Genomic DNA, 14,883 nt, shown 5'->3' on the forward strand with positions numbered 1-14,883 from the left:
GGGGTCGGGGCCGGTTTGAGCTTGGGGACGTGCTTGGGCAGCAGATGGTTCTTGTCTATTTGGCTGTACATGTTGGCCACTGACTTCTCGATGGCGGCCAAATTCTGAATGTTTTTAAGAATTCCTTTGAGCTCCCTGCGGGGAGGAAGCTCTGGCACTGAGGCCGGGGTGGGGACAGCTGGCTGTTTGGCAGGGGATTTGGAATGCTTGGCAGGGGACGGGAGCTGTGTGCTAAGAGGAGATGGAGAGGAAGAAGAAGAAGAAGAAGAAGGAAGAGAAACTGCAGGTGGAGGTGGAGGTGGAGGATGTGGTGGCAACAGAGGAGGGGATGGAGGTGGTGGTGGCAGTGGAGGTGGCAGCTGTGGAGGTGGGGGTGGGGGAATTTTAGGCGGATCTGGAATGCTTTCTACATTTTCTTTGGTCTGAGGAGCTAGGAAACTTTGGCAAAGTGATTTCTTTATCCTAGAAGACGGAGGAGTTGGTTTGCGAGTCGGTGGAGGAGAATGAGGATCGTCGTGGTGAGTGACAATTACAGCGGGGACCACGGTGGCCTCCGCTTCAACTCCTTCAGCACAAGGCATTGGAGAGGACAGAGAGGAGGAGCGAAGGTGGGGAGAAGCCACCACACTTTTGGGAGACTGCTCTGGTGCATTCTCTCCCTCCTGGACACCGGCGCTGTGTGTGGGCGACCGCGTGGATTTCACCTCGGGAGACCTCACTTGCTTCATTTCCTGCAGCGCCTCAAACTGCCTCGCCTTCTCCTTCACAGTCAGCTTGGGGCCACTGATCTTTTGGAAGAGGGGACTGCTGACATCATCACTGCTATCAGGGTTTTCAGCTCCTTCCTCCTTGGCTGTGAGTCTCTGCTGCTGCCACTGGATGGGGTCCATGATAACAGGCCTACCCGGGGACCCTGACATGTGTCTCCTGGTCAGGTGAGTGGGCACTGTCCATGCCCGGTGGCTGCCCCCAAAAGAAGCCTCTCTCCAGGCCAGTCTTGAAGGAGAAAGAATATCTAAAGTATCGTTCCTTTTCCGTAGGAACCCAGCGGCAGCGGGGCTTTGTGGGAGACCTTCCACGTACAACGGGTTTCGGGTCGTTAGCGGGTTCTCATCAGATAAAAAAGTGATGTTACTCGAGGATTTGGGGAGGTTATTGTTCAGGGATCCATTGATACTGGATTGCTTGTGAGCCTCTATAGCACGGGAAGCAAAGCTGCTTATAACTCTCTGTCGGTCTCCTTCTTCTAAGACTGACTTTTTTCCCCTGCTTTGTTGGAAATGGTAGAGAAGAAAAAGACTTGAAAGAAAAGAAGATAATCACATGTGAGGAAACATGCATGGACATAGGTACTTATGAGAGAGAAAAAAGAACTTATGACATGAATCAGAGCCATTAAATCACTTCTAGCAAACTACAACCCAACAGCATGAGCACATCTACTACTGGCAAGACATTTACTTTTGCATCTTTAAGGGGGAAGGAAGAAAAATTAAAACAAGTTGCTGCTTGTTTTAATTTGAAGCTGCATAGCTACTTGGTGAGTTAAAAAATAAATTGACTTCTTGTTAAAAAGACCTCTTAGATTTCAAAATTATCAGTTAATATTGTGGCCTATCTACCTAGAAACATGAAACATCGCAGAAATATTAATATGTGAATGAATTTAATCTCTTGTGTGTGTGAATGTCATCTCTTCATCATGTTGAACCCAATGAGAAGCCCCTGTGGTTGGATAACATTGAATTTCTGCACCAAAAGTGGGAGATCTCAGCACTTTCTGGACTGCATGTGTCACCTCCCAGTCCCTCATTAATTTCCTTCCTCAAATATTCTTAATACCACAACCTTCTGAGTAGATTTGAAAATAAACGGTATTTTAAAATTAATAGCCCCAAATTGCCTGCTAGAAAAGTGCCCTTCAAGGCCTATTCTAAATAGTGCTCACAGCAGGCTGAAATGAGATTTATTTTTCTCTCAAACTGTGAGAAATTTAGGATTTGGGCCTGTGTCAGGCAGAGCTAAAGTACAGCATGAGTAGCAATCTCATCTACCTGCACAAATTAAAATCTCATTTAAAACTGGTTTTAGTGACTTAGAGATGCCCAGTATTTTCACACAAGTTCTGAGTTAAAAATTCTAAGCCTTGTCTCTACCAAAATTTGAATTTTGGTAAAAGAATAGGAAAAAAAAAAGAAAGAGTTTTCCATGATTCCGTGAATGTTGGAAGATGAAGTTTTAGACCTCTTGGTCACATTGTTCTGTGGATTTTGGTAGTGTTGTTTCATATCTCAGAAAACATATAACTAAACCCAAATTAATGAGAAATTAATCTCTGATGGTTAAATATTCCCTAGCAAAATTAGAAGGGAAATTTAAATACCTAGAAGGAATTAATTAATAGATCTTCTTTTTCCTCTAAGTTATTTAAGATGTAAAAGTCCCCTGAAGGTTGTATTTAATAAGAAAACACTTCAGTTTCTTAAGTTTTGTTTCCTGTTTTGATCAGGGGACAACCCAGGCAGTGAACCCCCAGCTTCTCAATGTTCCAGGGAGCCAGAAGGACTGGAATTCCTGCACAGAACTGAGGGATCATTCTCCCATTTGCAAAAAACACTCTGCAAAGCTCCACAAAGTGAATAAACTCTCCCCAAGCAATGCAGTTTGCCAGAGCTGAGTGTGTCTAAGACTTCTTTTGGGCAGAATGAATAAAAAATAATTAACTTCACAGTAATTAGAGAAGGGTTTGGGTGGAAAGGACCTAAAAGATGACCTGGCTCCAATCCCCTGCCATGAGCAGGGACACCTTCCACTATCCCAGGCTGCTCCAAGCCTCTTTCAATCTGGCCTTGGACACTTCCAGGGATCCAGGGGCAGCCACAGCTTCTCTGGGCACCCTGTGCCAGGTCCTGCCCACCCTCCCAGGGAACCGTTCCTTCCCAATATCCCATCAAACTATTCCCTGTGTCCTGGCACTCCAGCCCTCGTACAGAGCCTCTCTCCATCTCTCCTGTAGCTCCTTCAGGCACTGGAAGGCCACAGTTTGGTCACCCCAAAGCTTCTCCTCTCCAGGCTGAACAATCCCAGCTGTCCCAGCCTTTCCTCCCAGCAGAGCTGCTCCATCCCTCTGGTCATCCTGATGCCTCCTCTGGGCTCTCTCCAGCAGCTCCAGGTCCCTCCTGTGCTGGGCCCCTGAGCTATAAAGTAACTCAGAATTTGGAAGCAGCCAGCTTTGATGTAGTCAGCCAAGCGCTGCATCTGCAGAGGGGTGAGAGAAGCAGTGACTGAACTTGAAGGAGCCCCTCCAGCAGAAGGCTCATGCAAGGCACCACCACCTTCCTGCCACTGGAGCAGATTATTTCAAAAGCTCCTCAGCCTCTTCCTCACTCCACACGAGGCCGCTGAGAGCTGAGGTGACCCCGCTGTGTTTTTCTGTCTATGTGGAGCTCTTTTGATCACTGAGGACCAGAGAGTTCAATTTCTGTGAACTCAAAGACTCTAGAGGCTTTGCATGGGATTGGAGTTAACAGCCAAGGAAGGTTTAAACCCAGCCATAAATCCATGAACTCCCAGCAAACCTCCGTTCATGCACTCAGTGTTGGTTTGGCTTTTTCTGACCTTTTGGCTTTAGAAATAATGCCCTTCAAGTTCAGCAATCACCCATCCTCTCTCTGCTTCCAAGAAGAGGGATAAAGAAGCACAGAAGTATTGGAACTTCCCAGTAAATGTCTTTCCTGCTCAATGGACAAATAAAATATGAACTTCACCTTGCAAGGTTGGATGGGAATTGCTGGAAGGAAAATTAACTAATTTCTACCAGCTACAAATATTAAGACAATGAAATAAGCTTACTTACTGATGCCTAAGGATCCAAAGACAGGGAAAAAGGAAAATGGTGAGACAAGGCAGATTTAAAACTAAAGAGCTTTGTTCTGTTTCATTTGCTATAAACACCAAAGAAAGCAAACAAGACACTGCAAATTAAAGATGACAGACTTAGGACAACTAAAACTAATGAAAAATGGCAATAAAAGATTTTTCCCAAATAAGAATTTTCTAAGGTATACCTGTGTGCTACAGTAAAATATTTAATGGGGAAGAAAAATTTAATTTGCAATTATATTTATTGAAGCCTGTTATTTTCTTGCAAATCCTATGGATTTTGATGTATCTTTGAAGGATTTTTGTGTTTAATCAGTTCCTCAGCGTGACGGATAAGCCTTGGTTGTATGCAAAGACATCTGAGAGAAAATATTCCGACTACAGCATCTTTTTTGGTGCAATGAAGACTATTTTTTGTCCAAATTAACATAAAGCTAAGCCTCAAAGTCAATACTACAGATTTGGGAAGTGGCACCTCTTTGGGGTAGTACTAAACCCCAAAAAGCCTTTGTAGATAAAACAAAGCACAACAAGGCTTTTTCTGGGTTTAGCATCACATAATTAATTTCAGCAGAAATTTGGTTTATTGTAAAAAATAAAGTTAATTTTATCCCTGCATAAGGGGGTACAGATGTGACTCACAAACAGAAGTGCTCCCATGCTAAAAAACTTTATTCCACACGTTTTTCCTCCCTTCCTGACCAAGCATAACTTGACAAAGACAAAAGGCAAAAATTCAGGCCTTAGGAGAAACTATTCCTGCTCCCAGCATTTTTCAGGCCTCTATTTACCCAGAAAAGCTCAAGCCCTGGAATTATTCCACAGGCAGAGACTGCAACCAGTTGTCCAGAAGTTAAAGCTCTGTCATGGCTCTGTAATATTTTATAAACTCTATCACAGCAGCTAGAAAATTTCAACTTTCTGGGCAGAACAAATCATGACTGAAAACAGGGCAATCCTCTTTTCCACCATCCACTCACTCCCTACCTGCTCCAAATATTATTCAAGCTGGGCTCTTCAGCACTCCTTGGTTTTCAGGTATAAACAGAGATGAGGAAGTGTGGTAAAGCTTATCAAACAACCCCCCCCAGTATCAGACAAATAATAATTGGCTGGAATATTTTCCTACTGAGAGTTAAATTGTTATTGGAGTCCATTAACTTCAGGTTTACAGAGGCATGAAAAGAGAAGCAGCCTTGCAAAATTATTATTTTATGAGCATGTAAGAGGTAAAAGATGCGTTTATTGAGCTACCAGGGGTTTCTCTGCTTTGATAGCTCCTTTAACTTCAATATTTAAACAGGTTCAAATTTAGAACAAAAAAATCTCAATGAACCAAACTCTTCTTACTATAGGAAATGGGGACTTTGGGGCAGCAATTTTCAGAGAATTACCATTTCATTGGATGTGTTTAGTCAACAGCTTTGGAAAATGTGGAGTGCTGGCCTGAATGTTCCAAGGAGTCCAATCATGATAGCAGTGACCTGCTGTAGGATCTTGCTCTTAGGAAAACTATTTGGTGAGACCTTTTTGCCCACTAAAAGTCTGTTAAAGGTTCCCCCATACATTACAGGAAGATTAAATTGCTTTTTTTGCTCCTTCCAGAGCCAGCCTATTTCTTTTCTGGATGTTGAAGAACCCCAAGCAGCTGGAGAATGAAGAAAACCTTTTTCAAAGAGATGTCCCTGTCATGAGCAGGGATACCTCCCACTATCCCAGGTTGCCCAGGGCAGTGATTTTCTGGATGGATGTCAAGGAATACTCACATGGTGCTGTCTCCAAGCTCCTCATAGAGGTTGTTGGCCGCTGCTCCAGCCGGTTTTCCTGCTGGCAGAGCCATCTGGATCCTTGCAGTCTTGGCACACTCAGCCTGTCGCCTGTGGAGAGCCACAGGGGGAAGGAGAAATACTCATCAGGAATGCCCCAAAACACGCCCCCAGAGAAAGCCAAAGTGTGAGGTTTTCTATGTTCTTGCCCTGCAGTTAATCCCTGGATTTTGTCTTCATCAAAGAAGTAGCATGATCATCTTCTGGATTTTTCAGCTCCTGGGTGTTCTGTCTTGGTGGAATCCCAGAGATTCCCCACATCCCAGAATGGGTTGGAAAGGACCTTAAAGCCCATCCAGCGTCACCCCTGCCATGGGCAGGGACACCTTCCACTATCCCAGGCTGCTCCAAGCCCCAGTGTCCAACCTGGCCTTGGATACTTCCAGGGATCCAGGGGCAGCCACAGCTTCTCTGGGCACCCTGTGCCAGGGCCTGCCCACCCTCCCAGGGAGGAATTTCTTCCCAATATCCCATTTGAAACTACATCTTTCTGTTTTGCCACTCCCCCTTGTCCACTCACAGCTCGTTTTTCTTAATGGAATTGGCTGGGGAAATTTCAGTTCAATTAATGTTTGGGGTTTTTTTGTTGGGTTTTTTTTTGTGCTTTTTTTTAGAATAAATTTCTGTTCTCTGTCTAGAAAATAAAGCTCCTCACGTGGGGAGCACAGCCAGGATCATGTGGCTGATACAACCCCGTGACACTGAGTAGCGATAAAAATTTAAACTCATCACACCAGGAGTTCAGGAGCAAGTTGAGTTTAAGAATTTTTAAAAAAAACCTTTATATTTAATACACTTTGAGAACAAGATATGTCAGTATTCCTGGGGAAGCTGGAAGAAACAAAGCTGGAAATAAATACTTACTCTTTGAATCTGTTTGGTTGCAAAAAAAAGAGATAAAAAGGAAGGTTAAATAAATTCTACTTCCAACAACTGCCCATAACAGTAACTCTAACAGGAGTAATAAACTACAGGCTACTTAATTATTCCACACATCAAATTCCAGAATTAATGACTTGTTTAAAGAATCAGAACTTCCAGAGCTGAACAGCATTTGGCTGCATTTTTGATCCCCTGGAAACAATTCTGTAGTCAGCAGAAATACGAATTACAGCAGGGAATGAAAACAAGACATGAAAACATGAATATTTCTCCTGTTTTTTCTTAAGCAGGCACATATTTAGACTTGGTTTTTTATATTTAATTATTTTTATATAACAATATAAATAATATAGTTGTTATTTTATTAATATTTTCCCCTTTTAGCATATTTCAAAGATGTATATAAAATACTTTTAATAATGAAGGAGCATTATTTTTGGTTATTATTTAGAAGATGCCATTCTTTTGTGATTAATAAATAATTTATAAGTACCTTACAGGTTTGTGCTAGATACTGGATTTCAAAGGATACTGGATTTCATTTTTAGATTTATTACTAAAGAAATATTATAGGAAAAATACCAAGATTCCTTTGGAAAAGGAGTGAAAAAGGCTGGAATGCAAAAACAAACCATGAGGCTCAGGATTTTAATTTAACTCTAAAATTCCTTTCATTTTCTTTGGCACTCTCCATAAAAATACAATTTATTCACTATGGGCTGCTATAAATCCCACTCCAAGTCAGATTTCTAGATGGGAAAAATGGGATTTTTGGATGAAATTAATTTAAGCAGATTTCTGAGAGCTCCTAAAAGAGATTGATGATGTTTGGATAATCTAACAGATGTGAAGGAAAAATGAGGCTGCTTCATTTTTATCTGCAATTCAGATAACAGCTACCAACGAACTGCAAGATGAACTAGCTCATGGAAGCAAATTTTCCAAAAGAATTTGAAAGAGGAAGAGCAGTTTGGGAATGATCTGCTATCCCAATGGTGCAGAAGTTGGTCAAGCTCTTTCAAACTTCTTTAAAAGGCTTTTTCTCTTCACGCAGAATAGAGAAAAGGGTATGTGAATATAATCACTAATTAAAGAATAAATCAGTGAATAAATGAATTTATAAATCTATGAACTGGAATATAATTTACATGTACATTTATGAATATAGTATTTACTTAGAGAACAAATGTATGAACATATATATATCTGTATCTAAATAAATAAGTGAATAGGTATGGAGCCTTTAAATCCAAATGCAGCAGTTTTAAATATGAGTAGACCTGAAAATTTTAGTTGAGAGGAACGTATTGCAGATGTTGATTTGAATTAATTTATCAGCCAATTACTGGAATCTCTTCAGCATATAAGAGGCAAGAGGAAATATCAAAAATTATCTCTGATGTTGCCTTAAAATAGCAGAAAACGAACTCTCCAGGAAACATTTGTAATTAATTGCAAATTAATTCTTAAGAAGCTCAGGAAAAATATTTTAGGATTTAAGCAAAAACATTGGAATCCTCTAATTTGATTTTTGATTCATTTCTTGAAAAAGCACTTTCTTGCTCAATTTTTTTCTTTTTGCATGGAATTCAGCTCTGAATCCTCACTTCTGTGTCCGACACCTGAGTTTTGAGCCGGTGTTTTGGCACAAAAATCCTGCACCATGTTAGAAAGCCCAGGATGCACTTCCCGTGTTCTTCACACCAGGCACTGAGCAGCCCTTGTGGTGAAAAGGGGGTTACACCCAGAAATTAACTTACATAATAGAAATACAGATAATACATAACAAACATTTTAGAAATAGGCAACAATAAATAGAAATTAATCTCGTGACGACGAATGATGGCTGAAGCAGCTCTGCTCCAAAACTCAGCAGCTCTATGACAAGCCCTGGGAGGGGAGGAGGAGGAGGAGGGTACTCACTGCCGGTAGCTGACCATGACGATGAGGATGGCTGGCATGCAGCACAGGATGATGATGACAGCCAGGGCTAGCAGGGCCCCCTCCGTGTAGCCCACGGCCTGCGCCTGCTTCTTCACGTTGGCCACCACGTCCGGCGTGCGGATCTCCAGGATTCGCCCGCCCTGGCCCAGGTAGGGCTGGAACTCCTTGTTGATATCCAGCAGTTTGCCATCCAGGAACCTTCAACGGCACAAAACCACCCCACTATTAGGGCCAAGTTCATGAAGAGAGTTGTAATTATGGCAGGTTAATAGTCCAATAAAGAGCATACGTCATCTCTGGAATAGTGGCAATTCCCTGTAATCCCGGTGCCAGGGACAATTCCAATGTACCTAACACCAGCACACAGTTTAAAGACTGAAAAGGAGGGCTGAGCTGTGCTTATCCTGATTTCCAGTGGCATAAAGTTCTTGCTGGCATCACAAAGGCCTTACTTTGTGCTTTTCCTTCTCTGCTTTGATCTCAAGGATCAACCAACCTTTCCTGGACACATCCCTAAGGACCAGGCAGTGGTGGAATCACCACCCCGGAAGTCTTCAAAAAACCTGTGGATGTAGCACCTGGGGACATGGGGCAGTGGTGGCCTTGGCAGTGTTGGGGAATGTTGGATTCCATGACCTCAGATGTCTTTTCCACCCTTAATGATTCCATGGCTGCTGTTACCCTAAAATCAGGCAATTTTAAGAGGATTTGCTCAGCTCCTTAGGGAAATTCTTCAGCTGGCTGGACAAAAAATATATTGTCCAAGGCTTTAAATTCAGAAGGAAAACAAAAATCCTTGGATCACTCTAGAAGTGAGGACTGAGTGTCTCACAAGCTGCCTAGCTCCAAAGACCAAAGTAAGAAGTGTATTAGGATGGAGGATCCTAAAATATGGGAGCTATAGCAGAATACCAGAACCTTACATGTACAGCGGTTCTCCTGGAGAAAGACAAGGGGAAAAAAACCTCCAGAAAACTTCAAATAAAAAAAACAACAAAAAACTTTCATGTGTATTTTTGTGTATAAACTCTGAATGTCTAAGGAAAGACTGAGATAGCTTTGATTTCCTTACTCTGATCACAAGACAGAAATTCCACTCCTCAAAGATCATTTCTTCAAGGGCGGTCATTTCTTACAATTGACTTCCCCTCAGATTAATTTCCTGATAAATCCTCGTAGCATTTCTTGTCCCTGTTTTTATATTTCAGAATTTTGGGGAGAGTCCACTCTGCTCTGAGTGTGTAATGGATGAACTGAATCTTGTCACAAGCAGAACAGCTCATCCTGAATGATGAATTTGGGTTGGTTTCATGATACTGAGGGCAAAGAGGATGCTCACTCTCACCCTCACAAAGGTGTCTGGAAGAATAATTCCCATTCCTAAGGTCTTCCACAAACCATTTCCTTGGTACTTGAGAAAAAATCCCTTTTCCAACCTAAATGATGGCATAAAGTGGATACAAACGTTTTCTTGCTGCCCACTAGATGTCACTGGTGCATGTCCCACGTCCTTTGAGCTGGCATAAGCTTTCCCAGCAGGACGGCATTAAGTCCCTGGATGATTTTAACCATCTCTCTGTTGAAATTCTGCTGGCATTTTCCCGACAGAGCCTTTTTAAAAGGTTCGTAACTCAGCCGTGAGCGTTTACTCTGTGATGGAACCTGACACGTTGTGCAGGAGCTTCACACAGTTTCTTTTTAACAGGGGACATTTTCCACTTAATTTATGCAGGAGGAATTTGCTGGATTCAACTGGTTTTTATGCTCCAGTAAATCAAAGCCTCTTCCCTTTAAAAGATAGGAAAGGAGGCTGAACGTTTCAGTCTGGGAAATTATCTGAGTGGCTTCAGAGTCTTTTAGGGGTTTGTGTAAGAGGGAGGACATAGTGAAGTACAGGTACTATTCAGACCCATTTTTGGGTCCAAATAGATTTGGAGCAAAAATCCAGGAGGAGTGGCTGACGGAGCTGGGAAAGGGGCTCAGCCTGGAGAAAAGGAGGCTCAGGGGGAACCTTCTGGCTCTGCACAACTCCCTGACAGGAGGGGACAGCCAGGGGGGGTCGGGCTCTGCTGCCAGGGAACAGGGACAGGACAAGGGGAAACGGCCTCAAGCTGTGCCAGGGGAGGCTCAGGTTGGAGAGCAGGAGGAATTTCTCCATGGAAAGGGTGCTCAGGCCTTGTGAGGGGCTGCCCAGGGAGGTTTGGAGTGCCCATCCCTGGAGGTCTTCCATAAATGTGTGGATGTGAGGACCTGGTTTAGTGGTGGGCTTGGAAGTGCTGGGTTAAAGGTTGGACCTGATGAGCTCAGAGGTTCTTTCCAACCTAAATGACTCTGTTTTATGAGATCCATGATTAATAAAAACTTCAGGTAAGCAATCATAACAGTGTGAAGGAAAAATATGGATCTCTCGTTGTTTACCAGTTTTACTAAGTACAGGACAGAGAAAATTCCACATATTTTGAGGAACACATGGGTTTTACCCCCCGAACTGGCTGCTACATGATTTCTAAATCATGCCTTTGTTTTCCAGCCAAACATTTTCCTGGAATTATTGTGGGATTAGTATTGTGGATTACAGGAGCCACATGCTTTGGTTCAGTAAGGTTTGCTTCTCATGGTGACAACTGTGACTGTTCAGGTGCTGCTTGGTGAGCTGCTGTGTCAGCACCCTCTTCTCCCAGCTCCAGCTGCTTTGGGTTTGGATCCCTGACTCCTGCCTGTATCCCTGCAGTTCTCCACCTGCTCTTCCACTTCATACTCAATTCCCCTCACATCTGACCTTCAAAAATAACTGTTTTCAAACAGTGACAGGTTCACAAGAAATTCTGTTAAATCAAAGCCTCCACTCTGATTTAGAAGGAGAAACACAGCAGGTGCTCCCAGAAAAGCCCATTCTGGAAAAGCCACAGGTATCTTCCATCATTTGGTGAGCTGTGTAAACATTCCAGCTGGCAGAAGTCACTAAATCTGTGCTGTTGGTCCTGGATACATCATGGAGTTGTTGAACACTTGGAAAATCACCTGTGGGAATTTATCTTCCTTATTGGTAATTAACTGTTCAAAACAGCATGTTCTGTTTCTTTTGGACTTATTCACCTTTCTCCCATCATATCCAGTTTATGAAATGATCCTTTCTCCCACTGATCCCTTTTCTGCCAGATCCAGAGCAGATTCTTGGCTGACAGAAGGGTGTTTGGGATTTGTGGCTTCCCAGTTAGGGGACAGCCACTGCTAAAGTGTCCTCTGACCATGGTGGGAAGAACCCTGAGCAATCCCTCTGAAATCAAACTCCCAAGAGGGACCTTTATCTTTTTAGGAGATTAAAATCTTTATAGATTTGGGTACGTCCCTGGCCCAAATTTCCCACCTTCCAGTGAAAACGTGGGAACTCCAGCTGCCTAAATCTGTCTCCTTACTCCAGTGAGCTGACAGTTGCTCACCTCTACCCTAACTCCAGGGGAGCATTCCCTGGGATTTTGCTGATTTAAATATTTAAAGGCTTTTGAAGACAAGAAAAAAAAACACTCTAAAAAGCTGAGTGTGCATGCACAGGGAGCATTTTAATGAAGCTGTTTCTCAGATGAATCCCCCTTCCCTTCCTGTTGGAAAATCTGATTTTTAACCCATCTTAACTCTGTTCTGCTCTGGGTACTTCACTGGACATCTGAACATCCCTGAAAAGGCATTCCAATATTTTCAAAGAGTGCCATAACAAAGAAGGAGATTTTTTTTTCTTACCACGAAGAGAGTCTGCAAAGGTAAAAGTTTATTTTTCATTCAAAGAAAGTAGAAGTTTATTTTGAATTCAAAGAGCCAACTGCCTCCCTGTTATGATAACAGCTGATTTTCATATCCTGATAGTAGTGGATTTACTGAGAGTATTCCAAAGGGAGGAGGAAAAGTGTGTCCAAGTCTTGAATAAAACTGGGAAAAGATCACAATGAATCCATTCTGGGAATGATCGATAATGGGCGAGTGACCACAAACACCAAGAGCATCACTGAGACCTGAAAAGACTAAATGACCATGGGGATACCTACAAACAAATGCCAGGAGAAGGAAGGAGGCTCTATTGCCACTCCTCTGAAAGCTGTTTTTGCTATTAATGATATTTCATATAAATTATAATTTTTAAAATTATATATATAATTTTTATAGATTCAGATTTTTTATATTCCTAGCTCAGAAAAATGATGCTGGAAGACTGGAGTGGGTTCAGAGAAAACTTTACATGATTAAAAGAATTAAAACATAGCCCAGAGCAGAACTTCTGAAGAAAAAAAATACAGAGGATGATGTGAACATGAGCCTAGACCCCGATGGGACCCAGAAATTAAAAGCACCAATAGATGCTTTAATTTAGGACCCAAAGTTATAATAAAACTGAGCCTGGAAAACTAAAATTAAAAAAAAAAAAAGACAAAAGGTCTAATTTTTGTCAGGGAATTAACCTGCAATAACAACCCCCAGGTCGTAGCTGATTGGATTTTCTGGTGCATTGCTTTGCTGACAGATATGTTCCAAGCAGAATTAATTTGGAGAGTTCCCAAACTTGCTCAGAATGATCCCAGTGATCTTTCCTAGCCTATAAAATCTGAGTATCTGCAGAACTTTTTTATGCTGTGGTTCACCTACAGTTCACAAGAAGCTTGGGAGAAGAAGCCCTTTTCCAAGACCATTTCCCTGCTGTAGTTTGCAGCCTTTTCCTGCCTCGTTGCTGTTGATGTGCTCAGCACAGGAAGAGCCTGGTGGGGTTCTCACCAAGAGAAAAACCAACACCAAGGTGGAAGACGTGCCAAAAAAAAACCCCCAAACCAAAAAACCTAACCAAAAAAGGTTTTTTTTTCCTCTAGAAGAAGAATCTGATTTGCATTTTCAAGAGCCTGATCTCCTGTGTGGAAGTGTGCACTGGGTCATGTCCCAGTCTGTTTTACATGAGGTGCAAACCACCTCTGCTCCTTCCCTTCCCTTCCCTTCCCTTCCCTTCCCTTCCCTTCCCTTCCCTTCCCTTCCCTTCCCTTCCCTTCCCTTCCCTTCCCTTCCCTTCCCTAAAAAAAGAAGAACTGACTCATTCTCCAAACAAAAACTGTGGGGACCTTGAAGGTCAACATTGCAGCAAAGCCTGAAGATCACTCAGGACTTTGGGTACATAAGAAGGAAGTTCTTTGGAGGAATTTCAGTTGGAAGCTCCTACACAGGGTGGAGAAAACCTATTACAAGCTGTCTTGGTGACAATATCTGAATCATGTGGATTGGGACAATTTAGCCCAGGGCACTGGACTGAACTAGGAAGCAGCAAATTCCCAAAGTATCCATAGGGGATATCCATGCAGCAGCTGTTTCAATGGATTTTTCTGTTCCCGTTATGCTGAATCAGTTCCTAACAGATCAACAGATCCCAAACAATCCATGGAAATAGAGGGAGCTCAACAAAACAAAGACTCACTTAAAAAGTTCGTTCCTCATGATGGCTCTGTTGGTTTGTGGGTCGATGGCGTAGACCATGAGGTCAGACTTGGTGTAATCCTCCTCAGAATATCCATCCCCAAACCTCCGTGCTCCGATGGATTCCACCACGACCGTAGCTCCTGGAATCTGGTCTTGGACGTAGCGTTCCAAAATCCTAAAGAGAAGATGAAGCTGGAAAGCTGCAGTGATTGATTTGTGCTGCTCACCACTGACCCCAGCCCAAATGAGGAACTGATAGGCAAAACTCATAGGATGAGAAGGGTTTCGACCTTCAGAACATTTTAAAAAAGGAATTGCTGCTCCACACAACCTCTGAAATGCTGAACTCCTGAGAAAAGCTCAGCAGTGCTCAGAGAGGCCTTCAGAAATTGTGTCCTTAAGTCGAGCTCTTTGTATTTATGACCCCAGTCGAGTTTTAAATGGCTCATGGGAATCGCCACCTATATTTCACACAAAATCCTCCTGTCGGCCCTTTATTAAGTTATATTATGCCAGTACTTCCATTCCAGCCTTCCACAGGGTACATTCCATAAATTTTCACCCAGAGGAACAACCACTTGAATGATTTTTGGTGGGATATTTCATCTGGCCCTCCAATATCACACAACATTCCAGGGGCTGCAACACCTGCTGCTCCAAAAGGCACCAGGTTTTCCAGGCAGAAGGAAATTGGAATATTGGACTGACACTTTTACCACAGGAAATAAAATCAAATAAACTGCAGCAGGATTCCACAAGCAGGGGAAAGAAAGGCTGATAGAATTTAGAGATAACAACATTATCAACGAAAACAACAACAACCAGGCTTGCTAAAGATTGATAAGGTTTCCAACATGGGACCAAGAAAGGTTTACTCACAGTCCACAGAATGTTTTATAAA

At 42.6% G+C, this 14,883-nt stretch overlaps 1 protein-coding gene across 21 annotated transcripts in view; it reads right to left on the minus strand.

The window, feature by feature from the left end:
* The window catches only part of PCDH15 (protocadherin related 15), a 643,743-nt gene that overhangs the window by 13,447 nt on the left and 615,413 nt on the right, over positions 1 to 14,883 (minus strand). For all 21 annotated transcript variants that reach the window (XM_088168755.1, XM_088168758.1, XM_088168745.1 and 18 more), the window contains 3 exons: positions 13,981 to 14,157; positions 8,514 to 8,732; positions 5,649 to 5,759 (listed from right to left, as the gene is read on the minus strand). In XM_088168755.1, the coding sequence (XP_088024881.1) occupies positions 5,649 to 5,759; positions 8,514 to 8,732; positions 13,981 to 14,157 (507 nt within the window). The remainder of the gene's footprint in view (positions 1 to 5,648; positions 5,760 to 8,513; positions 8,733 to 13,980; positions 14,158 to 14,883) is intronic.

The sequence above is a fragment of the Sturnus vulgaris genome, chromosome 8 (assembly GCF_052056855.1).
Source record: "Sturnus vulgaris isolate bStuVul1 chromosome 8, bStuVul1.hap1, whole genome shotgun sequence".
Lineage (NCBI taxonomy): Eukaryota > Metazoa > Chordata > Aves > Passeriformes > Sturnidae > Sturnus > Sturnus vulgaris.